Genomic DNA, 25,179 nt, shown 5'->3' on the forward strand with positions numbered 1-25,179 from the left:
TTTTAGATCTGTAGACGAAACCCAGGAGGCGTAAAGTAAAACTGTAAAATATCATATCTGTTGTCTTTTGACAGCCTTACAATTAATTAATATTATTAATTCTCTGGTGGGTATTTGCTTTAACGCTGTCGTTATAGCCCAATACGACGACGCTTGTGCTGTACTCCATTACGAACGATTTTATTATTATTTCCTTGAGTCAATACTACTACAGTAGAGAATTTAAAGGCGCCACATCGCATCGCATCGTCGGTGAGGCGGTGATCTAGTAGTACATAGGCTTCTTTCACAACGCCGTCATTCTATCTCCTCCCTCCCTTCCTTGATAAAGATGAACCCTTTTTTTTTATTTTTTTTCTGATTTAATTTCAACACCTTCAAAATAAAAAGTTGAAGCTCCCACCCACAAATTTGGCGCAGGACCGCGCAGTCAGACTCATTACACAGCTGTCTGAGGTGAACGGAACACAAGCCCACATCGAAACGATGCCGTCGAAGCTTTTAACCACCGCCCTCCGCCGCACGATCTTAAAACCCACAATCCTCCGCCCCTTCTCCACCGCCGCTGCCGCCGTTGCTGAACCCTATCAAGAAGACACATCAGGAATTACGGTGAAAGGCGTAAAAATCTCCGGAAGACCCCTCTACCTCGACATGCAAGCTACCTCGCCGGTGGACCCTCGGGTCCTCGACGCCATGCTCCCTTACTATCTCTCCCGCTTCGGCAACCCTCACTCCCGGACCCACCTCTACGGCTGGGAATCCGACCAGGCCGTCGAGTCTGCCCGAACCCACGTGGCAGACCTAATTAGCGCCTCCCCTAAGGAGATCATTTTCACCTCCGGCGCCACCGAGTCCAATAACATCTCCGTCAAGGGGGTTTTGCATTTTTATAAGGATAAGAAGCGCCACGTCATCACTACCCAGACGGAGCACAAGTGCGTCTTGGACTCCTGCCGTCACCTCCAGCAAGAGGGTTTTGAGGTAACTTATCTTCCTGTTGAACCTGACGGGCTCGTTGATTTGGATAAGCTTCGGGCCGCGATACGGCCCGACACGGGGTTAGTTTCGGTTATGATGGTTAATAATGAGATTGGAGTGATTCAACCTGTCGAGGAAATTGGGAAAATCTGCAAGGAATTTAATGTTCCGTTTCATACCGATGCTGCCCAGGCTTTGGGGAAAATTCCCATAGACGTCGATAAGATGAATGTCAGTTTGATGTCTTTGAGCGGGCATAAGATTTATGGGCCTAAGGGAATTGGGGCTTTGTACATGAGGCGCAGACCGAGGATCCGCGTGGAGCCTCAAATGAATGGGGGCGGGCAAGAGAGAGGGATAAGGAGTGGAACTGTGCCAACTCCCTTGGTTGTGGGCTTTGGGGCTGCTTGTGACATCGCTAAGAAGGAAATGGAGTACGATGACAAGAGGATTAAGGCTTTGCAAGAGAGGTTGTTGAATGGAATTAGGGATAAGATTGATGGGGTGGTAGTGAATGGTAGCGTGGAGTGGAGGTATGCAGGCAATTTGAACTTGTCGTTTGCTTATGTTGAGGGGGAAAGCTTGTTGATGGGGTTGAAGGAGGTCGCCGTGTCGAGTGGTAGCGCTTGTACTAGTGCGAGCTTGGAGCCCTCGTATGTATTGAGGGCATTGGGTGTGGAAGAGGACATGGCACATACGTCTATTAGGTATGGGATTGGGAGGTTCACTACGGAGGAAGAGATTGACAGGGCTGTGGAGCTAACTGTAATGCAGGTTGAGAAGTTAAGGGAAATGAGCCCTCTTTATGAGATGGTGAAGGCTGGGATAGATTTGAAGAGTATACAATGGTCACAGCACTGATTGGGTGGAGGCTCCAAACTTGCGATAACTGAACCTCTAAATGTGCCATGGAGCAGCTACTTCCTGGGCTTATGGGCGTCTCACTGGTGTTGTCTGACATTACTCTTTGGATGCAATTCATACTCATAGGTAGTTGCTTAATGCTAAAATTTTTGACACTAGATGGATGGTTATGGTGTTTCATGGTTGTGTAATATGTATTTAGTTGTCTGGCATTTTGATGGGGATGATGTAATTTTGGCAATGTGAATAATGTTGCAATTCCGCTATCATCAGAATCATAAGTATATGCTTTTAATGAGGCTTCAGATATATAATAAGCGTAGAAATCACAGATATATCATTGTATGCTTATTTGCGTAGAAATCACAGATATATCATTGTATGCTTATTTACGTAGAAATCACATATTTCATGAGCTACTTTTCTTATTTGTAAGCTGGATGGGTGGTGAGTTATTTGGAAACTACTGATGCTGCACTGTTGTGACTTCTTAAAGAACAGTAAATGGGTCGGATGACTATAGTTGCTCCTATGAAGTATGTTAGAGAATATATGAAGATAGTTACATACAGTATACTTGCTGGTGTTGGTCTTTTTGAGCTTTGTGGTGACTGCTATTTGGAAATTGATGCGCCCTTTGACAATCAGCGCTTGTGTTCTTTTAAGGATTATCGCTGCTGTAAATTTTGGAAAATTTGGTATTGCTAACGTAATGAAGTAACTGTTGCCCGTGTCCTCACCAATATCATTTACATGCTGATGTTCTTGTGACATTCCTTTCAATGTGTACTTTTGTTGATTTTTAAATTTCTTCAAATTCTTTTGTGTATGGTAATATTTTTGTCTCTTATTGTTGCCTCTTGGTGGGTTATACCGGGAAATGAAATGATAAATCACCCAAATGGCCTTCTCTGAAGTTCTTCTCTTTACTACCAGCGGGGACTTGTAAATCTATGTGCATCAACTCTGGTTGTGCCTCAACATTTGTACATTTGTATTAACTGCATGTTGCTGAGAAATTTTCTGTTTTATCGTTCCTATCAAGATTTAAATTCAACTCTGTGGCATCTTTCAATTCTGGAAAAAACCTAGATATAAAGGTCATCGTGCAGACAACTTCAATTCATAGCAGCTTTCTGTTCGCTACAAGGGGGATACACTAGGCATCCTTACGCCTGCTGAGTATTGGTGCTGGAGTTTACTGCTAGACCACTCACCTCTAAATTTTATATATATATATATTATTTTTTTGGGAGAGGGGGGGAGGAGGAGGAGGAGGGGAAAGAAGAAGAGTGGCTCTGTTATTAACTGCTGCAGACATACAGATACTTGACGATACTGTTTGTTCTGTTTTAAGATAACTGGGAGCTAGTTGTATAACCATGCAAAAAAGCAGTTGCAGAAGTATTCAAAGATTCAAAAATTATATACTTGTATGGTGCATACAGAATCATGACTATACTATTCGCTCTGTTTCAAGATAACTGGGAGCTAGGTGTATAGCCATGACAATAAGTCCATTGCAGAATTATTCAAGTTGTTGCAACCTTGGTACTCCAAGACAAATTTTTTGGTTTCCTTTAACATTTTCAATGAACCTGGAAATAAATTCCTCAGTGAAGTGATTTTGCAGTTTTCTTGACTATTTCCTTTTTTAAACACCATTTGGCTCAGCATTGTTTGGCCTGTATTGTCTGGGCGGTTAAAAGATTGAAAATCATATTTTGGAGAAGCATGCATATTTGCTGGTTTACGAGCCCAGGAGCTTTTAAACTGGTTTGGCCTGGGAAACCATTGATAGAAGGAAGTCTCATACTGTCTCAAGTCTTAACTAGCTTTTCGTTAACAACTTTCCATCTGCTTTTGTGCTTATCTTTGTTTATGAGCGAATCTCTCTGCTCTGGTTGCTTTATTTGGTGCTTCAAGAAAGATATTCTGGTCATTAATGAAGGTCAAGGCTATATTCGGTTTGGTGATTATTTTCTGATGAATTCCATTTAAATTGCTGATTCTTAACCGAGTTAAAATGTGACATAAAGAAACTTCAGGAACAAATAATGTCGTTGCTTTACAAGTGGATCCTGATTCATTAAACCTGTCTAACCTTCTGGTAGGAAATCCTCTTTTATTTCCAGGGTATTTTTTATTCTTCTTTGGTTGTACTGGTGAAGATGCTCTGATCGTTGATATGGTTCAAATTTAGCAGCAACTTTTGTTTTTTGTTTTTCAAACTGATCAATGGATTTTGTTGGATGAAATATACTGTGATGCATCAATGAGTCAGGTTCCGGTTTGTTATGGAGGAAAGTTTTGCTGCTTTCTTCACATGCAATTGGTGCCTTGTGGTGCTTTCTGCCCATCTTGTGTCTACTTTCCTGTTCAGCCTCTTTCTAGTAGCGCTGGCTCGATGAGTTCAGTATTCTATTATAATTAAAATATAGCTGATGGGGCTTATAGCTAATAGTGGTAATTTCTCCTGGTTTTAGGAAAAGAAGGAAGCCCTTTGACATTCAGTAGCAATAGGTGTAGGACGTACGCGTTAGTGATGGAGGAACATGCAGCAGCTAAGAGGAAATAAAATGTTTGTACTTTTGGAAGCGATCACATGTAGGTTTGTCTGTGATCAAATAAAAAGCTTTGTCTGTTGCATGTCATTTTGCTGAGCTTGTGCACTATTTTGCCCACGCACAAGGAGTTCATTTGCGTTAAGTTTCTTGCTCGGTACTATTGATGTATCTCCTTGGCGTGGAACGATGAGCAGTACATTCCTTGTGGGAAAATTTTAGAAACCTCGCTTGAGGTTTTTAATAATTTTATTGACCTCCCCTGAAGTTTGGGAAATTACACTAACCTCCCTTGAGGTTTATGATTTGGTAACAAAAGTATGATTAAAAAATTACTTTCGAGGGAGAGAGATGAAAATTTTGTTTCACAAATGCCTTTTATGCATTCCAATCAAGGTGTACTAATAAAAATAATTGTCAATTGCAACCAAACATCGGTCAAGGTGTATTGCAATAATGATTGTCTTGAACAATTTTATGATTTTTAAGTAAGACTATAACTTCTAAATATTAAATTGAGAACAATAGAGGTTGTTTACCCGACTTAAGGGATACATTTTGTGATTTTGTGCAGGAAAGAACATTCAATTTTGCTTTTCTTCTACCTCTTTTCTTTACCACTTTTCGCGAAATTATTTTGATACAAAAGCCATCTCTTTAGGTTCTAAGCCAAGGGGAAAAGTATTCAAGAATAAATTTTTTTTCTTTTCTATTTCTTTCCTCTATGCTTCCTTTGTTCGGCTCGAGCCTTTCTTGTATACAATTAAAATATGGTCACGTCAAGTCCCGTCAATCACAAATGCGCGTCAATTGGTCCATTTTGTATCTTCCACGTTACTGTTAATACTATTAACAGATAATTTTGTTAATTAGTTGATTACTTAATTCTTAGATTTGAGTTTCTAATCTCAAATAATGTTTTGGGGTACATGAGTAATTTCACGCTAGATAATGCAAATGGCCCCTTATTTTGTTAGTGTAATTTTTTAAACCTTAGAATACGTCGGTAAACTTGTCAAAAACCTCTGAGAAGGTTTCTTAAATAATCCCATTTCTTGTATATGCTAAAATCACGGAGTCGTTGACGGATGCGTTATCTGCTACCTGCATCGATGTAAGGTTTGTCCTTCTGGATTGATGCCCTTATCCTTATCTGTCATTTAATCCACCAAACCAGTAGCGGTTCTGCCTTTTTTTGTGAAGTGCATAAATCCTGTAGGGCTTTAAATGTCCATCAGGTTACTCCATACCATCCACGCCAATCATTCCGTCGCAACAAAAATATGAATTATTAGAATTTATGAAAGAAACTACCCAGATAATGGAAAGCAAAAAAATAAAAAATAAAAAAAATCCAAAACGTAAGCAAAGCGAGCCCAAAACAAGAAGCAAAAAAGGTCTTCGGGAATCTCAGCAGCACATGAGCCACACAGTTCCCATTTGTCCGAATGCATCGCATCCGATTCGGGTAATATCTTTGCATTTGGAAAATAATATGCTAGTTCCGATGATTGTCCACAATTGATGTTGTGATGCTGATCTTTCCCTGGCCTGGAAATGGATCATCTCTATTGAAGCATGGGACAACATGCATGCAGCTGTGTCTTGTTTCACAAACAACGTTTTGTACACAATTTGAATTCCCAAGTTGACAGCCAATTTATTCGATTTTATCGTTGTCCAGCGTGATATTCTATTGTTAAACATTCACCTTGTTATTGAAGATGTCTGGATTTCGCAACAAACGACAGTGTTTGGTTCTGATGTGAAGGAAAATCCTGAGAATGAAAATTTTGTTGATCATAATTTTTTGCATTTCTAAACAAGAAAAAGATTCAAGCATGGCTTCTTTTTTAGCCAAGTGGGTTAGAAATTGATTTAACCTGAGCTGAATTGCTTATTGACATGCATGCCGCACAGTGGATAAATTTAGTAGACGGTCTTTGCCTGTATATTTGAAAGCGGAAATAACAGATTTCTCAGTGGGAACTCTTTCCATTTTCCATTAAATGTCTCTCTACCTGATTATCAAATCAATAAAAGATTAGCGACCCCTCTACATCTATTGCTAGAATGGTTCTGCTTCCTTGCTTGCAACTGTTTGGAAGACGATCAAACGAACTTTTCTTGTCACATTTCTAAACTCTTGGCCACCTGTCGAAGAATGCATCACCAACTCTCTGATTTCTTCAGTTCCTGGGGCCAAAAAAAAAGTTGCTTCTTTTTGTGATGAAAGTTTTTAACTTATTCATCGGGCTGGTGATGCATTCCTCAATGATCGAGAACTAGTAGCAAGCATTCATTACTGACACAAGATTTCATTGCTCATCAGAGAAAAGGAGCCCAGCGTACGTTTAATCGGGGTGGTTGCAAGATCAACATTTTTCGCATAACAGAGGATAACAGTTATTTGCAACTCTTTTTTCTTTTTAAGAATGTTTTGGAAAAACTTAATAGTTGTAAAGAAAGTGTACAAGATAAATGTACAGCGTACGTGCTTAACTCAGGAAATATCGTGCCTAATTCGGGAGGTGGGAAGATTAAGCAAGCAAGAAGGAGGAAGCCAGTTACGCAGTGAAAAAACTGCTCTTGACCTGGAAGTTTTCTGGATATATAATGCAGGGCATTACCCTTTGTGCTAATGGTACTATTATTCTTTCACCACCTTGCGGCTTCCGTTTGTCCTTCCCACATCGCTAGGATGCGATGTGGATGTGGGTTCTTTAACTGGGCTTAAGGTCCACAGGTTTATCTTCCTGTCACCAATTGGCTGGACAGGTAAGTTTTGTAGGTCCCCCTTAGGTTATCTCTTAAGTCTTTTTAGCTTTAACCCTCAGTTAAATTTAATTAGTTGGGTGTGTGTGTCTTATTTCGTCTTCGAAAAAAGAAACAACCATTCAGGTGGTGCGATCTGCTTCGCGGGGGAAGGGGCATCCTTCCCACATCGCTAGGATGTGGGTTCTTTAACCTGGACTTAAGGTCCACAGGCTTTGTGGGGCCCCCTTAGGTTACCTCTTAGGTCTTCTTAGCTTTAACTCTCAGCCAAATTTAATTAGTTGGATGTGTGTGTCTTATTTCGTTTTCGAAAAAAGGCTTCCGTTTGAATTTTGATACCAGCAAAATGACAATTATTTAAAAAAAAAAAAACTCTAGCCAATACTGATGATGATGATGTGTCAACATATAACTGGGTAGAGATAACTTTAGTGCGGATGCATCAAAATTTCTTTAATGCAGTTAAAAATTCCATCTAAGTTGGACTTGCATTTTGTTAAAGTTAATCTAAACTGAGGGCGAGAGATAAGTTGCATGATTGGAGAGAGGGAGTGATTGGAGAGAGGGAGTACAAGTTAGTGGTTTCGAATTCAAATTCTTCTATTTATAATAAAAAAAATTAATCTAAATTAGGTATAGATTTGTGTTCCAATTCTTTTTTCTCTTTTTTTTTTTTTTTTTGATTCTTTTTGCCTAGAGCAACAGAAGGCTAATAAGGGCTCTAACAACAGAACCGTCTACTGGAGGGGCAACGAAGATACACAGGTGAGCTATCAAACCTGTCGCACTTCATGATTCTTGCATTCTTTTGTGTAAGATGAAAGAATCAACAGTATTTTCTCTCTTGTACAGGATATGCTGGGATCTTACATTTACTTGTACAACCCATTTTTTATTCAAGCTTCCAAGTTTCATAAAATTAAGATTTTGTCCCCATTCATCTTATTATCAGTAGAGATATTGATCTGAATCTCCAATTTTCATTTCATTTTTTTGAAACTTTTGTGCTAACGTAGTCTCTGATTTCTGAGGGAATTATGGTTTGTTCCTGATATTGGAATTCCTTAAGACATTTCCTCAAAAACTAACTGATGATTACGGTTTTAGGAACTGATATACAATTTGACAGGATTACAACAAAAACATGGAAAGATAAAATGAGAAGAGAAATCAGGGGTATGAAAATGAGGTTTCCACACTTGCATTTCCAACTCATGGAAGCTTGTAGTTCATGGGCTTGAGTAATCATCTCCTCTGGAATGAAAAATCGTGGAAACAGTAGTGGTGGAGTTTCTGGGATAATTCTGGTGCCCGTCTCTGATTTGGGGATTTGTAGGCACCTGAATAGCTTGGCAGTGCCCACAAGCGCTGCATTTCCGATCGCACCGCGGCGGCCTCGAACCTATCTTTGAATTGCTAACAGTTTTAGCTATTGGTCTACCTGAAGAAAAAGCCAAAAAAAAAAACATATTGAAACTGAAGTTCAAAATTGGTGAATTGAGTGGGAGAAATTAAAAGCTTTAACTGGCAAACAAATTTACCTTCAGCGTTGAACAATATTCGCAGGTGGGATGAGCTAAAAACCAGGTGGAGAATGAGAACAGAAATGGCAAAATGGTGAAGCCTGCTGTATGTGAGGCCCTGACGGCTACCCATTTCAGAGAAAGTATAGAGCAGAAGAGATGAGAGTTTTGAGAGTTGGCGGAGTTGGGAAATTGCGATGAGAAAAAGATGGAAGGAGGGAGAGGGAATTAAGTAGGAGGTGGGAACTGGAAAGGCAGTGTTGATGATAGAGATGTGAAGTAAATCAGCAGAAGAGTTTAACAAGAGATGAAAGAAAAGGAAGCGTCAGTGAAATTGGGAAAGAATAAGCTGATACTAACATAGGTCGCTCTCCAGCTGCGGATTCCTAGAGTGCTGATCATCTCAGATGATGGAACAACGTGGAAGGACAAAACAGTTTGGGCAGTAAGTTCAAAAAGTTGTGAGAAGCAAGCAAAAGGGAAGAGAGGTGCGAAAAGGGAAGAACCTTAACCTCGTTCCATGAGCCAGACTAGTCCAGACCTTTTGAACGTACGTAGTATAATGGAAGAAAGAGAGAAATTGCCCATTAGCATCCAGCAGTAGTATTAGAATTTAGAATTCAGAATTCCATAGGGCCAGATATGGTATGATGATGAGCTGATGAGGAAAAATTGGTATATTACTACTAATCAGCCTTATAGATCACGGTTCATGGGATAGCAACAAGAGATAGAGAGGAAAGTGGAGGGTGTACAACTGTACATTTGATATTTGGAGGAAACAAGACAAAGCCCCAAAACAGCAAGAGGCCACTCTTACCCACGTCCAGACACCCTAACGGACACCTGACTATAGCTGTTAAGATTTCTTGGGGGTGTTTTCGCTTTCCAAAGTGCTGTATATTTTGCCCATTGCTGGAGATTTCTTGTACCGCTTGCGGCTCGGGGATTAGCGCCACTCTTTTTGGTTCTGCAAAATTGCAAATCCAAATGTTGATGAGATTCATTTGATTGTATTTGTATCCTTGATGGTATGCAGTACTTTTATTGACGGTTTTAATGGGACTTGAGCATGATAAATTGTTGATGAATTTTGGGAAAGTCCATATTCTTCTCCTCTAATTCTTGGTATAAACACATCTATGAATGTCATGTGGCGATATCCTAAAGTTGACTCAAGAAAATACTTGTAGAAGTTTATGATGAACTCAAAAAGTCAAAACTCTTTAACTCAAATGAAGCAAAGTGCGCAAACTCAAATGAAGCAGCGCCCCTAAATCATATCCCTGTAATGTATATATTAGACTAAATAGAATTTTGGAAGGAAACCCATAAAGCAAAAAAAAAGCCCCACACTCGTATAAAAAAAATGTCAGAAAAAGTCATTTTGAATAGAACTAAAATAGTACCAAAAAAACGAAAATCATCGCTCAAATTATCTATACAAAGTACAAACTTGAAAAACTGCATCTTTCTAGTATATGGACTTGTCCCTATCATGTTTTCCTGAATTACTTAAAAAACTTTAGTTAAAATAGCGTACGAATCAACACTTACGGAAATGCATCAATTGCTGAAAGCATAGCAGACTGGAGTAACTGAAGCATTACAATAATGAAAAAGTTGGGCTTTGAAGGCTACGTTACTGGTCTGGTGTTATCATAATAATTTCAAGTTTTGATTTTCTGAATAATTCCAACCCATAATTTATCAGGGCATGAAGGCGTTGAATTGCATTAATTCATCTAAACGGTTAATGGCATTTTTTTTCTTGGTCAAATTACACTTTACCCCCATATGGTTTTAGTGTTTTTGAACATAACCACCCTATAATTTCAAAAACTATATATAACCCCCATTATGATTTAGATTAAAGTGTCAAAGTGACGAAAATGATTATTCGTAACGGAACCTATGAAAATATCAAAATTACTCTTATTTAAAAATTAAAATGGTTGAAGTGACAAAAATATACAAACATAATATGCATGATACACTAACCCCGTATGATTTAATATTTTACCATATAACCCCTTATAGTTTTCAAAATATACACATAACCCCCCTATGGTTAAGAAATAATGTTCAACTTTACATAGGAGTATTTTTGATATCTTAGGTGGCTCCGTTGTAGATTGCAAATTTCGTCACTTTGACACTTTAATTAAAATCATGAAGAGATTATATACAGTTTTTAAAACTATATAGGGTCATGTACAAAAACATTTTAAATCATAAGAAAGTAAAGTGTAATTTGCCCTTATAAAAGGGGTACAGATTTGGTGTTTGGGTGCTGCGAACAGCCCATGGGCCTTCCTCTTGTTGGGTAATTACAAGTCCTAGCGATTGTAAGGCATGAACCCACTAATAATAAACAAAAGAAAATTTGCAGTTCAGCCTGACTGTGACGAACACAAGCTGGATCTTTTCTATTAGTACCCAAATACGCAAAGCTTTTCTCTGCCGTCCTTTTTTTTTTTTCCCTGAATCACTCGCAACGTGAATCAAACCGTCGCATGAACCGAATCGCATTTGCAAAAATGCATTTAGTGACCTTAAAGTATAGTGATCAATCACTGGAAATTTATTTGGTAACGTATATTGCTTTCGTTTGATGCTATCACAATACAGACTAGTATTTGGTGCTTTTCGGCTTAATTGCTCAAAACAAATATGTATTTGATGCATGAAGTGAATGGAACACATGAGTTTCCTGCAACTCCATAGTACAGTTTACGTCCGACATCAAGCCAACTCAACTCAGTCTCTGATCTAATCGTTTATTTCAATTTGAAGTTTTCCGAGTTTAAGCTGATTTTTTATCCCAAATCGGACATGACTTCTTTACCCCTCCTTCCAGAGGAGAAAGCCATTAACTTCTCTCTAAATCCAATTTTAGTTGCAAGACTATACCAGTTTCTGACTCTGGAATCCTTTGCTTTCTTCCATTCTGGGCTTGGAGTCTCCTCTGGAATCAAGAACATGCTCCCGGCTTCTCGGACTAAAGAATATACAGCGCGTAACCTGATAAACTTACACATACATGGAACCACCCGTTTTTTAATGCTCTATAGAACCACCTGCAGGTGTGCTGAAGGACTGAAACATAGCTTCCTGCACTAAAAATTTTCCATTTTGATAAACTACTTATAACCTTGGGTTTATCATGTCGCATTTTTTTGTCATCCTAGTTTTTAGCGACGTTGGAACTCGTTTCCTGTTCTTTACTACTTCTGAGCCTTGTGGGGACATGAAACTCAATGAAACAGGAATTGCCAATCTATCAGAATTACCAACTTGTTGCAAGAAACAGAGTCACAAGCCTGCAAGTACCTGGAAGAACACATACATTTGCGGAAGAATTGATTTACCCTTTGTTACAAATCCTTGAAAACTACCTGTCATGCAATTCAAAGCAATGTCCTCCTCCATCTTTACACCCACACACACTCCCACTCTTGTGCGTGGTAAAAATTCTGGGTGGAGCAGAGGTTGAATTTGTTTGTCCAATCGATGATTTAGATACAAGTTGACACCATTTGATGGATCGGAAAACGCCATTTACAAATTGACTTCTTGTGTGTACCAAACGATGATGCTTACATCAGTGAACGCTGTTTTACAATTCGTCCATGTCATCGAATTTATCTAACCTGCAATTAATCGACTGTAGGACCCTAATCTGGGTTGTCGTAGATATGAGTTTTAATTGCTGGTAGATTGCGATATCCTACCACAATCTGGCGTCGACTGCTTACGGGCTACAGACCTGGGCAAAGTATCAGTTGACTTGGATACTGACTAGATGGGATTTTGCCATATACACTGATAAAGAGGTGGTTGAATGTTCTGAATCCTTCTAAATGTATCATCATCAATGAGAGATGCCCTACTATCCTCATCTCTATCTCAATTCCAATGGCAGCCATTTAAACCTGTGCATTGTATAATATAGGTCTGTATCAGACAATTGCATGACCGATTTTGACATCATACCAGCTAGCGTAACAATAATGCAGACTTACATTTCCATGCATGCCTTTCTAGTTCCGCAGTCGATTCTTTCGGACGGTGCCAAATTTAATCAGTCGAATCAATTGGGTAAAAGGGTGGAGGAATATACATCCCATGAGCCATGATGAGTGGCTAAAAAAGATGTGTTTCCTGTAAATGTGGTGGTACGATATGAGAAAACTAGTGCCAGGAATAATGAAGTTAGGACTTTAAAATTTGATAGTTCAAACAACAACAACAACAACAACAACAAAAATACGTGCAGGATATTGACGGCTGGAATGAAAGTTAAGTTAACGATCCAAGTCCTGGAGATAATAATAATAGAGCACCTATTGTCGTTAGACGGTCAATTCTGCCCTTATCTTAGAAGAAGCAAGTGCTAAACCGAGCATTAAAGCCTGTCTAAGAGTAGCTTAACCGTCTCATTAGGTCATGTCTAATCTCATATGAACCCCAAGAATGGACCAGTTGATGTTCATTGACCGAGCAACTGCCAGTATTAAACTAAATTATCTCCTGAATGATCCTAATTGTAGTTTTTAACTGGAGAGATGTAAGATATTTCTGGACTTCTTTTCAAAAAAAAAATTTTTTTTTAGCACAACAGAGAGCTCTTCCAAGAATGTTGAACCTTGGCATCCTAGTCAAAACATGTTTCCACAGCTTAATTAGTAGTATTACGTTGTCTATGTCAAAATACTCAAATCAACTTAAAACGTGCTTTGTTGTTTGAGATCTGCTCCTAAATGTACGACTTACCAAATCATTGGTGCGTCAACAAGCTGTTTTTGTTGATTAATGTACATTCTCCTTCATGATTTCCAACTGCATCCAGTAGTTAAGTTTGATAAAACCCTCTCCTCCAAATCCAATGTGTCAAGTGACACTTAAACACATTTAATCGTCTGAATCACGGGGCTCAATAGTGATTCACTGTTCTGCCGCCCCATTTAGGCAATTGTGGTAAATGAGTAGCTCTATCGAGTTCTTCCTAGCTAGTTTCTACATGTCCAATGCTCGAATGTAGTAATTTGTGGATTTCAAATTTCAGCCATGTAAACTTTCATCCGGTCCCTCGTCATAAAAATAAATAACGAGTAACTCATTTGGTCAAGACTCATCCGAAGGCCTTGAAATTTTGTTCCTCCTTATCGTGGTCTAGAGCCAATCATATCGTTGGTATTGGACAAGGGGCCTGGGCGGTTGCCAGAGACAACCGTCCCAGGCAGTTCACGGCCTGGATGAGATCTTAAAAATTTGTGCGGCTCAGATCACGTCTTGTAACTCGATTTTCACGTCGTGTGGGACCCACAAAAATATTGTTCTATTGTTACTCACCGTTGTTTCATTGTTACACCTTATACAGATGAAGTTACACCATGTATAAATGGTGTTACACCTTCCGGAGCGGTTGTTCTGACAACCGCTCCAGCCCCGCGTCCGTTGGTATTAGAGCTCTGAAAGGGATTTGGGGCAGGGACGGTCATCAGTATGACCGTCCCTGCACGGTTCATGGTCCAGATTGGACCTCAAAAAAATGTGCGGCTCAGATAACAAGTGGTAATTCGATTTCCGCGCCAAGTGTGGGGCCCACCACTATCTATTGTGAAAATACAACCTGTGGAAAAAAAGTTACACCGTGAACAAAAGAAGTTACGCGGTGTTGATGAAGAGGAAATTTGTCAGGTGCAACCGTCCCTGCCCCGAGTCCCTCTGAAAGAGACACGGCCCTGCTGTTGGGGCACGCAAACCCAAGGGAAACGTGGAGGTGGGATCCGAACCCAAATTCGATTTGTTACCGACGTGGAGTTGTTTGGTTGTGAGTCGAATTTTTTGCCCCTTCAGACCTTTCCATTTCTGTTCTAGTTCGAAAGCAAAAGCGATTCTTTTGTCGGATTCGCCCATTGGGCCTTTGGGATTGTCAAGTCCCATCCCGTCAAAAGTCCCTCGTCAGACTGAGAATGGTAGGCCTCACTTCCAAGGTCCCACCCTACTGCCACCAATCTATGTCACTAAGGGGTAATTTTAATTAGAAACCTCATAATTATACTTTATTAAATTGCTCTCACCTCCCCAACTAATTTCAATAAAATTGGACGGTTGAGCTATTAAAAAAAAAGAATAATAATGTTAGTCGATGTTTTTCTCCTTAATCTGTTTAGAAGAATAGTACCCAAATTTTTAAAAAAAAAAAAAAACATGGTGCAGAAGATCAGGAGATATGCAAAAGAAACTTGCTAGTAAGTAGTAACAAATAATTTCTTCAACAAGCGGTTTCGGGGCGAGGAAGCTTCCCCAGCTCCCTGCCTGCCCCGTTCTACAAAAGTTTCTCTTGCCCCTACTCTGTCCCAAGCTTCCCTGACTATATAGCTCCTGTCCTCGACCTCAACCCCGCCTTGCACTACTATTTGCAGGTGCACCCGTTCCACTGCGCTATCATTTATTATTTTTTATTTGATTTAATTTTTTATTTATATATATCTAATAATAATTTTATTGATCATTCTTTTGAAGTTTTGACGAAAAATTGCATCATTTTATTATTTTATAGACACAGGTATACTTATATCTTGCCTTTTCTATGTGTATTGCTACTAAGTATCTTTTGTATCTCACACTATAGCCTTGTCCATAGATACACCCATCACTCGTTTTGAAAGCATACCAGTAGTGCAACCGTGGTGTTTTGTTCTTTTCTGTTCAAATAGAACCAAACAAGTTAGTAAATCAAAAATATTTTTTCGATTGCTTGTTCCTCGCATAATAAAATTTTCTCTGTGGGGCTTTTCCTCTATAGGAAATCTCAGCTACTCTATTTGATTCAATTGGATTCCAAGATGACATAACAATTAAATTATATAATGGCATTCACTCCTGGAACATAAGAATCAAGGATAGATGTTTTGAGGAATGTTGGGAATTGTACTGTAACGGTAATTTGATTCGTGAGAATGACATGGTCTTCTTGAGAATCAAGGGTAATTTATCCTATGATTCCATGGCTTTCTGTACTTCAGAGTCCTGTGATGGACGCTTCTTTTTCCTATGTTCCCAAGCATTACACCCAATGTTGAAGGTTGTGATTTCTTGTTCAGACAGTAGCCTAACTTATGTACTATCACCTCCTTCATAAATCAATTCCTAAAGCACGATTGCGCATCCTTTGTTTCTTTCTATCAGTTTTATACACATTGTTCTAAGTACAGCTTGGTAAGTACTTTCCTCTATACAATTTGTTATGGGCTTCATTCTTTCGTGACCTAACTAACAATGGATGCTCTTTGGTGAATAGGTCCTTCCGCAATATGCTAACCATCGACTACATGAAGACACGACACCAACAGTAATTCTTACATGCGGCTATAAAACCTATTACATTGGTATGAAACTTTCGACAAGATTTGGGCCATTATCTCCGTCGAACATGCTCTTCACCCTGGCGACATATTGCTTTTTATTTCACAATCACCCGTCTCTTTTGCTGTTATCGTATTCAAGAGAAAAGGCACTAAAAAACTGTATCCATGGCATTTTAATTTCACTATTCATCTAAATTAGTCATACTAACATATTAAGAACTGAGATAATCTCTAACAAGAAGTTGTAGTGGATAAGTACTAGAACTAGGCTCTATATCACTTTCGATTATGTATCTTGTTGCTCTGTTCAGTTCAGTGCTTTCCTTATATGAAACTTTTTCGACTATGTATCTTGCTCTGTTCGGCGCCGAAATACATAAATGTCCTCAGTTATATCCTCCCCCCAGTATTTTCCCTTGGCATCATATGCTTGTCTGGGTATTTTCTGTTTCCATGCTACTGCGCACCGTGTGGTTTAGTATAACAAGGCCTAGAAATTTTGTTGAGGGGGATAAATTGATACACCATAATGCACTTGAGTTGTTGCTAAAATGCATGTGGTCGGAATTATTGGGCAAATCATCAAAATATAAGTGTTCGAAGGTGGTTTACCACGGATGTAAATAGAATGTTGATACGTTATTTTATCGTAGAGCTTTTTTTTTTCCCTTTACCCCCTTTCTTTGCGGTTGTTGTTGACAATGAAAGGCACCAATAGAAAGGTATTTCAATTTATAAACTTATATTAGCAGGTTAATTTTGAGCTCATGGGCAAAAAGAAGGGAAAATTGAGGAAGAAATGGTTGACTATAACAAGTCAATAATATTCATATAGTTCAGTCTACATTAATTCCAAGATGTCATCATTTTCTTTAATCTTCTTCTCTCTTCTTTTCAACTTTTGGTTTTTCCATCTATTGGCTTTTTGCTTCGGCGATGGGCATGGTAAATAAGACCAGGCTTTTGATTAAATATCTCTACAAAAAGTCTCACCAAATGCAATCTAAATGGGTCTTATATGGGGCTGAAATCAGAATACTAATACCACATCTAGATTCTATTAGTTTCATGGCCCCTCCATCTCCAATTGGAGAAGTAAAAGTAATTTTTTTGGTTGGGTCTCGCTTAGCCCAAAATGCATATTCTTTAACGTGTTTGGATACAGTTAAACATCTTGTTTTAAATGTGTATAAACCTATATTAAAGAGAGTTAAATTCCACTTACCTCATATAAGATTCAATATAATTATTAAAATCTCTTATCCAATTTCTATAATTCCCTCTCCCCCCTCTCCACAACTAGGATAGCCACAATTCAGATTAAATTGAGAGTGGACCAGCGATTTATTCAATCGGAATCAGAACCACAACCATGACTAAAAATTCAAAGTCCAGGTTCATTAAAAATATGAATCAGAATCGGAAATGGTAGTATGTAACCAATTCAAACCCTCAAAAAAAAAAATATTTGCTATTTAAATTTATTTGGCTAGTTTAGAGTTCAATATCAATAGTCAGCGCCTGATACTAACAGACTCAATCCTATCCGAGCAAGCCATTGTTCCATTTCATTAGTAAGTCTAGATCCCTTAGCTAACCCAAATCAGAGATCATTACAATCTAATCAATAATGAGGTATTCTTTATAAAATTTGCATTATTTTTCTTTTTTCTTACACTTGATAATGCAATAAAGTTCTCAATTTTTGCTACATTCATTGTCATATTTTTTAAAATCTATTTTATAATAATAAGTGTTTAAGTATAACTAAAAAAATCAAAATTGTAACCCAAAAGAATTGGAACTGCAACTGGAGTAAAATTAGAACCGAAACCGAAGGTTCATGAATCATGATCACAACTGTAACGGTTTCTAGAAGGGCAGGTTCTGGTTCCACTTTTCGAAAGAATTGGAACCATCAATCTTTAAATCGGAACTGGCAGTTTTGGAATCGTGGGGGTGGCAATGGGGCAGGGGTGGGGCGGGGGACATCTCCCCCAACCCCTGCCCCGTTGCATTTTAATTCCTCCCGCGCCCGCCCCGTCCCCCACCCCCGGCTTCCCCTTCCCAGCCCCGCTTCCCCCTACGGGTGCCCCCATAGGGTTAAAAAAATTTTATTATATAATTTCATGATAATGAAATTTGAGCAAATAATCAAGTGCTAAAATATCAACACATCTCCAAATTATTATTTATTGTAACTTCACAATTGAAACTCATAAAAATAATTAAACAAAGGCTATTTGAATACAATCTAATATGATTAAACAAATATAACTAAAATAATCAAGTTTTCACTTTTAATATAAAATACAATCACTAAATTATTATTGTGTTTTTTTTAGAAAAAAGTGTTATTAACATATATAGTAAATGTGTGAATGCAATTGCCCCAATTGAACCCAATTGCTGATGTGGCGCTCTCCCATTGGTTGATTGGTGGTAGTCCTCCAATTGATTCCAATTTGATGAGTTGTCGTCCTCTGATTCGTTGATTGGTGGTAGTCCTCCCAATTGCACATGAAAATGGTGATGTGGCGAGTTTTGATTGGATGGGAGGTGGTAGTTTTCTAATTGCATGCAGGATTGTGCTAAAATTTAGCCTTTTCTTCCCTTTCCCAACAATAAATTGTGTTAACAAAAAATTGGTATCCCAATTATTCACAATTATCAATGTTTTTTTTGGTTGCCAAATAAATCATAATTATTAATTATTATTTTTTATTTATTGTAATAATTGCTTATGTTATGCTCTAATTGTATTAATTATTATTATGTTATCTTTTTTGTAATTGCTTTTGTTATGCTCCAATTGTGAAAAATTTACTCTTTATTTGATTTTTTTCCAACGACAACCTAGCTAATCTCATTGAAAAAAATTGGTGCTCTTTATTTTTGTTTTTTTGGAATGAGAGGGGAAGACATTCAACTATTATTATCAAATTTCCACGATAATCTTTATTTAGTATTAATTCTATGTAAACAATCAACAATGTGGTGCCCTTCCATTAGTGTCATTTATTATTTGGTCACGCCACACACCATGTTTAATTATAGATTCCCCACTATTATTTGTTATAATTATTTATATATTTACTTTTTATTTGGGTTCCATTTTTCGGTTACCCAATAAATCACATTTAATTACCAAAATTTTACAATTCATTGTTAATAACTAATTAATAGTGTTATTTTTTTACCTAACAAATCACATTTAATTAATAACTTTTTTGCAATTATTAACAAAAATTTTGGCTTCTTTTTTGTGTTTGCCCCAAAAAACACATTTAATTACAATTTTTTTTTCAAATTTTATAAAAAATGTTCTCTTTTATTTTGGGTTGCCCAACAAATCAAGTTTAATTATCAATTTTTTGAAATTAATTTTTAATTAATTAAGTAATAATTTCGCAATTTTATTGCCTGACAAATCACATTTAATTATCAGCCTTTTATAATTATTAATATTGTTTTGGTTACCCAACAAATCGCATTTAATTATCAATTATGTGTAGTTATTAGCCAAAATTTAGCCTCTTTTTTTTGGTTGCCAATCAAATCACATTTGGTTGTCCTTTTTAACAATTAATTGATAATTAATTAATTAATATTGTTACTTTTTTGTTGCCTAACAAATCACAATTAATTACCAAATTGTTGCAATTAGTTGTTAGTTAATTAATCACCTTGCTCCACCTTGAGAAAAACGCTTCCCTTTAGTCTCTTTCTTTTCCCCCCCCCAATACCGATGTGGGATAGAAACCCACAGGCTTCCCTTTAGTCTCATTGTCCCATTTTTTTTTTTCACTTTTCTGAATAAACATGTGGTGGGTAGACTTCCTCTCTCTGTAACAGCTTTTTCTGGTGGGATTTGACGGGGGGTTGGGCTCAATGCATCAAAAGTCTCATCTTTCCCTCTTTGTTCATCGACCGTCACTCTCTAAACCTCTTAGAACAACTCTCTCTCTTCTTCTTCATCTTCCCGCCTCTCTCTGAGAACAACAACGAGCAAGATGGTTTTCTTCATCTTCCCGCCTCTCTCATCTTCTTAGAGAGGCTCTTTGTTTTAAAGTTCTTCCCTCCCTGCCAAAACTTATTTAGCCCTTTATTTTTTTAAATTTTTTATTTGTCTAATATACATAAATTTCTGATCTTGCAGGTGAAATATTACAAATTTCCTCCAACACTTTTATTAGATTTTGTAAGTTTTTGTTGATCCCTTATTAAAAACAGGTTCTATATGGTTAAATGTGCTTTGCTGCATCCTTCATTTTCTATTACTGACTTATTCTTGTTTTTCTTGCCATATGCATATCTCGATTTTTCCCATGGCTATGAAGCATCAAAACACATGTAAGAAATTTGAGAAATTTTTTCCCTAATGCCTTCTAATGTTATGGGTCGAAATAATAGAACTATGTCTGCAGTTTGTCTTGCCTATGCCTTATTCACATATCTTGCTCCAAGAAGATTGTCACCCTGCTTCATTGCTATTCTATAAATGGTTATATGTAGGTAAATCGCTACTCTATTTAAGATTGGAGAGGTCTTCTATTTAAGATTTTTTCCCATGAGTGCAAATGTGTAATCTTTGTCATGGTGCAGGGTTTTTACCATAATATTTTGATTGGTTTATTTGTTTAGACAAAAGAAAAAGTGTGAGGTTGAATATTATATAGGTGCAGTCTTCCGATGAGTTTTTCCCTTCAACCTTCTGTTTTATCAAAATACCAGATTTTGAACAAATGTCATGAATCAGAAATGTCTATGCTCAATTATAGACTGATATGTGAAAGTCGGCTCTAATAATTTGAAATTCACTCCTTTAATTCATTAGTGAACAGTTTGATAATAGTAGCCTTCCTACCGTTTATCATGCAACTTATTTTAGACGGGTTTTCCTTCTGGGTTTATATTGTGTATGGCATTTTTAGCAATTAAAGGATTATTATATGACTAATTAAGATGTTAACAGGTTAGACAAAATAAGTTAGAGCGAGACTAATTGGCAGTGGAGTGAGAGGAGTCTTAACATGGGAAAGAACAAGTATAGAAGACATGTTAAAGATTTGTCAATTGACAGAGCAACTTTGTATGAACTTCAACTAGATGCTGCCTAAGGTATATGTAATTTGGTGATAAAACACTGCATTCTGCTGAATTATTTTGGTGGTTCTTGATTCTCATTTTGCAGAATTTAACTAGTGAACTCTACCACAAATCCTTGGAAGATGCTGCTAAGATATAATTGCTCATTATCTTTCATTTGCTAATCACTGGATAACATTTTGTTCCATGTGTGTTTCTTGTATTAGGAACAAAAAGAGGTTTACTTGAAATATCACACCTAGATAATCAGTTATTACAAAAATGCCTGGTCTGTGTGTCTATCTGTTTTTTGCATATGATGTTTTGACTTGGACAAAAGATTGAAATGTTTAGTCCAGATTATTATAGACCAATGGTGAAGTATGTATATGTGTGTGTATAAAAGACTATTACATGTGGTGAGTTTATTCCTAGCATGTGTTTAGAGACCATTAACAGGTATAAGATTAGGAAATTATGGCTGCATATTTGCTCAATCCAGCAGTTTTGCTAGAGAAGTTTTGCTCAGTTATACTTGGCTTAGTGTCTTTAGATCTCGACATATTACTGTTGCTTGGGAAAATATTTTTGCTTTAGGAATCAGGGTTTTTTTATTGCCTTGAAGACTGCAAGGTGTAAAAAACATTTACTCATGTTGATATATTCACCAAGATTTATTATGGCTATAGCACAACGTATGGTAGCACAGGCGTGATGTGGATATGATTTGCTTCAAACAAGCAAATTTTTGTTTGGGAAAAAATCATATGATTTGCTTTAGTATTTCTATTTAACATGTATTTGCATTATATATGTTGACTTTTTTTTTGAGATTTTAATATTTTAGGTTCCAATCTTGGTCCTTTATGTTTTGCATTGCTGGTTAAGCAGAACCACCCAAAAGAAAGAAGAGGTTTGGCTGGTTGAAATTCATCATATGTGGAATTTGATAGTTTTCTTTGATGAAAAAATCTGGATTTGTTTTTTCTTTTCCTTTTTCCGGTTTTTTTAGTTGGCTTTTTCTTTAATTTTGGTTTCTTAATCAATTTGGATGTGAAACTTTGGAAATGCATTCAGATGTTTAGTGCTTAATGCCTATTTATGGTTTGGCAAACACAAGTTCTTTGCTTCCTGCTAATCCTCAGGCTTTTGTTGCTATTGTTTTGTTTCGTATTGTAGTTTCACACACCCTATGCTAGATTTGGTGGTCTAACATATTAATTATAATTATCTTTTATGCTCTAATATGTTCCAAATGTTTATTACAAGATATTAAGATATGCAACAAAGGATTGGAGAAATTCTTTTCTCAAAGTGCACATTATTTAGACTCTCTGTTTTTTCCCCTGGAAAAAAGTTAATCTAATTTGATTTTGTCTTTTCTTTTTCCTAATTAATTTGATTTTTTCTGCATTTGTTTGTTCTATATTATTTCTAGATAAAGGAACAAGGAAAAAGGAGGCTACTTTTCTCCATTCAACCATGAATGTGTGTTTTAATGTTTTTGTGTTCTCTTCATTCCCCCCTCTTCCTCCTTAGTAGTTTATTGTAATTTTTTTCTCGCTTTGCCCTATTTATTGGTCTTGAAAAAAGTGGAGGATGATTGTTTGGGAAGGTTATCCTATTTCCTCTAGATTTAAAGTTAGTAGATTACCTATTTCGTTTTTATTTTTTATGTTTTTCTCTCTCTCGTATTTTTTGCATCATATTGAAGCATTCCTTGAAACTGCAAAATGGATTGTAGGAATTAAAAGATTAACCTCCAAGTGAAACTTCATATATAGGGGAATATCTAACTTTTTTGCTAGCAATACAAAATAAAAAACAATTGGTTGTGACCAGATTATCTTTGCATTTTATCCCTTGGTAAGTGTTTAGTTGTAAAACAAGACATTGTACTGATGTTGGAATCTTATTGATTTTGTGTAAGTATGACTAAATATAATGTATATTGATGATATCTTGGCGATGAATACTCTTTCTTAGCTCTTTTTGATGAATCTCCTCACTACAAGAAAATTGCGTTTCTGTGACAGGCAAAAGTCGTCACTAAAAATTCAGAAGTCGTCACAAAAAAAGTCAGTGACGACTTTTACTGCTGTCATAGAGCTGTCACTAGTTCTATGTCACAAAAGGGGGTCCATGTGACGACTGTTGAAAGTCGTCACAAACGATTTCGCTTTTGTGATGACTCTTGTCGTCACTCATTGTTGTACATTGTGTGACGACTTTTATTGTCACTAAGCTGGCTAAATTCTTGTCATAGTCAACCCTTGGAGTTGTCACATTATGCTTCCGTTCAGTGACGACTTTTGTTGTCATTGTTTTCCATCCATAAAAAGTGACGACTTTCTGGTGTCACTAGTGAAACTTGTTGGCAGTGACAACTTTTTTATTGTCATTTATTTTTTTGTAAAAAGCAATAATCTAATGTTAATTACGCAACATAGCTGCCAACAATCACAAAACGTTCATTGAGTAGCAAGGAGAAAAAAAAAGCCAACATACGAAAAGAAAGCCAACATTCATTTCCAATAGAAGATCAACCCAAATACATATATATATAAATGTTGCCTCAAATGAGTCATAAACCATGCACCATCCAAAATAAGCCATTCAGTTACAATACTAGTGATTTCCCATCCACAATAGAGAGTAGTAAAGTTCTATACAAAAATATGAGCACGATTCTCATCTAGAACAAAACATGAGCACGATAGGCCTTGTAGTCTTCAATTCAAAAACCATCTTCACAGCAATGACTGGCTTCTTCTTCTTGGGAATCGTGTTAGAACCTACACGTTACCAAAATTGAAGCAATGATCACTGGTGTTAAAACTGGAACTACACTTCTAGATAGGCACCATATTATAAAAACTAATGTCACTCTAATTTGAAATTATAGCAATCTAAGTAAATTGCTTAACACAAAAATAAAGTGAAATTATAGCAAATAAGACATTGAATGTATATTCTATGAAATATAGAATAACAATACAAACACAATAAATATCTGCATGTTCACAAATATATATGCAATAACAATAACAATAACAACAATAAAATCCTAAAATCATTGAGAGCCTAGATGATCGTGAACCACACAGTATATCAAGAAAAAAAAAACACACACACAATCACAGGTGCCTCTTTTTCCTTAGCACAAAAAAGAAATTCTGATACAGAAAAATTTAGATGAGTTCGACAAAGAAAAAAGTGGAATACATCCCAACGTTCAAACACATTTGCTTTAAAAACACTAAAGTTTTGGTTGCAACATCCAGCACCTCAATGGCTGTAATTAAACATGAACAAGATTTCAAGCACCTAAATCAGCCCCAAGCAACTCAATTGCATTAAACAGGAATCAGATTTGGTGGAACCAGATTTCAAGTGCCATCAAGCAACTAAATTGACATCAAGCAACCCAATTGTATTAAAAATGAATCTCTATTTTGTAGAACCAGAATTCAAGTGCCTCAATTGTAATAACTATGAAGAGCAAACAATTTATTTATACCACAAAAGAAATTAGACATCCAGGCAAATGATGAAATACATTCCTAAGCACAATATGCCAAAGTAAAGACCATATTCATACCTCTTGAACCAGCAATAAACAAAGCAGACTGAACAAAGAAAATCATGTACCCAGGATACAATCCCTGCGACACAACAGATACATTTAATTATGTAATGAGGTGATATTCAGATTATTTATTATCTAAAAAAAGGGGGAAAATGAAAGGTCATATGGCTAGTGGACATGTTGCGTCTCAAGGGAAGGGAGAAGTATTATCACCAAAATTGGGGTAACAAAGATGCATTTGCTTTCAGATGGCAATAATACAAAGGATAATGCAATTAGGAAGAAAATGACCTGGGGACTATTATCAAAGAATATAAGCATCAAACACAGGTCATCATAACAGCCCGAGATCAGAGCATCAAAGATATAAAGGAATGTGGAAACACATAGTAAATACAAATATAAATTGAAAACATGCC

The 25,179-nt window shown here is 36.9% G+C and overlaps 2 protein-coding genes and 2 long non-coding RNA genes across 6 annotated transcripts; 2 read left to right on the forward strand and 2 right to left on the reverse strand.

Annotated features, from left to right (window-relative positions):
• Window positions 1-265: 265 nt before the first annotated feature.
• On the forward strand, window positions 266-4,619 carry LOC113777797 (cysteine desulfurase, mitochondrial). Of its 2 annotated transcripts, XR_003469211.1 has the most exons (2): window positions 266-1,971; window positions 4,332-4,619. XR_003469211.1 is itself a non-coding variant. In XM_027322997.1 (1 exon), exon 1 carries the CDS (start codon window positions 487-489, stop codon window positions 1,840-1,842), a length of 1,356 nt encoding a protein of 451 aa, XP_027178798.1. In that variant the 5' UTR covers window positions 266-486; the 3' UTR covers window positions 1,843-2,180. The 2 variants fall into 2 exon arrangements, 1 of the variants encoding a protein (XP_027178798.1); XM_027322997.1 differs by lacking the exon at window positions 4,332-4,619 and having other exon boundaries at window positions 266-2,180.
• A 3,794-nt stretch (window positions 4,620-8,413) lies between these two features.
• Window positions 8,414-9,331, reverse strand: LOC113777910 (EPIDERMAL PATTERNING FACTOR-like protein 2). The gene is made up of 2 exons (XM_027323141.1): window positions 8,726-9,331; window positions 8,414-8,625 (listed from the first exon to the last, which is right to left on the reverse strand). Exons 1-2 carry the CDS (start codon window positions 8,838-8,840, stop codon window positions 8,414-8,416), a joined length of 327 nt encoding a protein of 108 aa, XP_027178942.1. The 5' UTR covers window positions 8,841-9,331.
• Window positions 9,332-19,974: 10,643 nt separating this feature from the next.
• LOC113778713 lies at window positions 19,975-21,328 on the forward strand. Of its 2 annotated transcripts, XR_003469309.1 has the most exons (5): window positions 19,975-20,284; window positions 20,424-20,436; window positions 20,511-20,598; window positions 21,059-21,175; window positions 21,278-21,328. It is a non-coding gene; the product is annotated as an uncharacterized LOC113778713 (long non-coding RNA). The 2 variants fall into 2 exon arrangements; XR_003469310.1 differs by lacking the exon at window positions 21,059-21,175.
• A 2,378-nt stretch (window positions 21,329-23,706) lies between these two features.
• On the reverse strand, window positions 23,707-25,108 carry LOC113778758. Its single transcript, XR_003469319.1, has 2 exons — window positions 24,773-25,108; window positions 23,707-23,966 (listed from the first exon to the last, which is right to left on the reverse strand). It is a non-coding gene; the product is annotated as an uncharacterized LOC113778758 (long non-coding RNA).
• Between the last annotated feature and the right edge of the window lie 71 nt (window positions 25,109-25,179).

This window comes from Coffea eugenioides, chromosome 7, assembly GCF_003713205.1.
Source record: "Coffea eugenioides isolate CCC68of chromosome 7, Ceug_1.0, whole genome shotgun sequence".
In the NCBI taxonomy this organism is placed as follows: Eukaryota; Viridiplantae; Streptophyta; class Magnoliopsida; order Gentianales; family Rubiaceae; genus Coffea; species Coffea eugenioides.

Excerpts from the sequence above, each read along its gene's own strand:
- LOC113777910 (XM_027323141.1), bottom strand. The coding sequence starts at position 8,840 with ATGGGTAGCCGTCAGGGCCTCACATACAGCAGGCTTCACCATTTTGCC. Across the intron at positions 8,626-8,725 it reads AATATTGTTCAACGCTGAAG|GTAGACCAATAGCTAAAACT; the intron begins GTAAATTTGTTT and ends CTTTTTCTTCAG.
- LOC113777797 (XM_027322997.1), top strand. The coding sequence starts at position 487 with ATGCCGTCGAAGCTTTTAACCACCGCCCTCCGCCGCACGATCTTAAAA.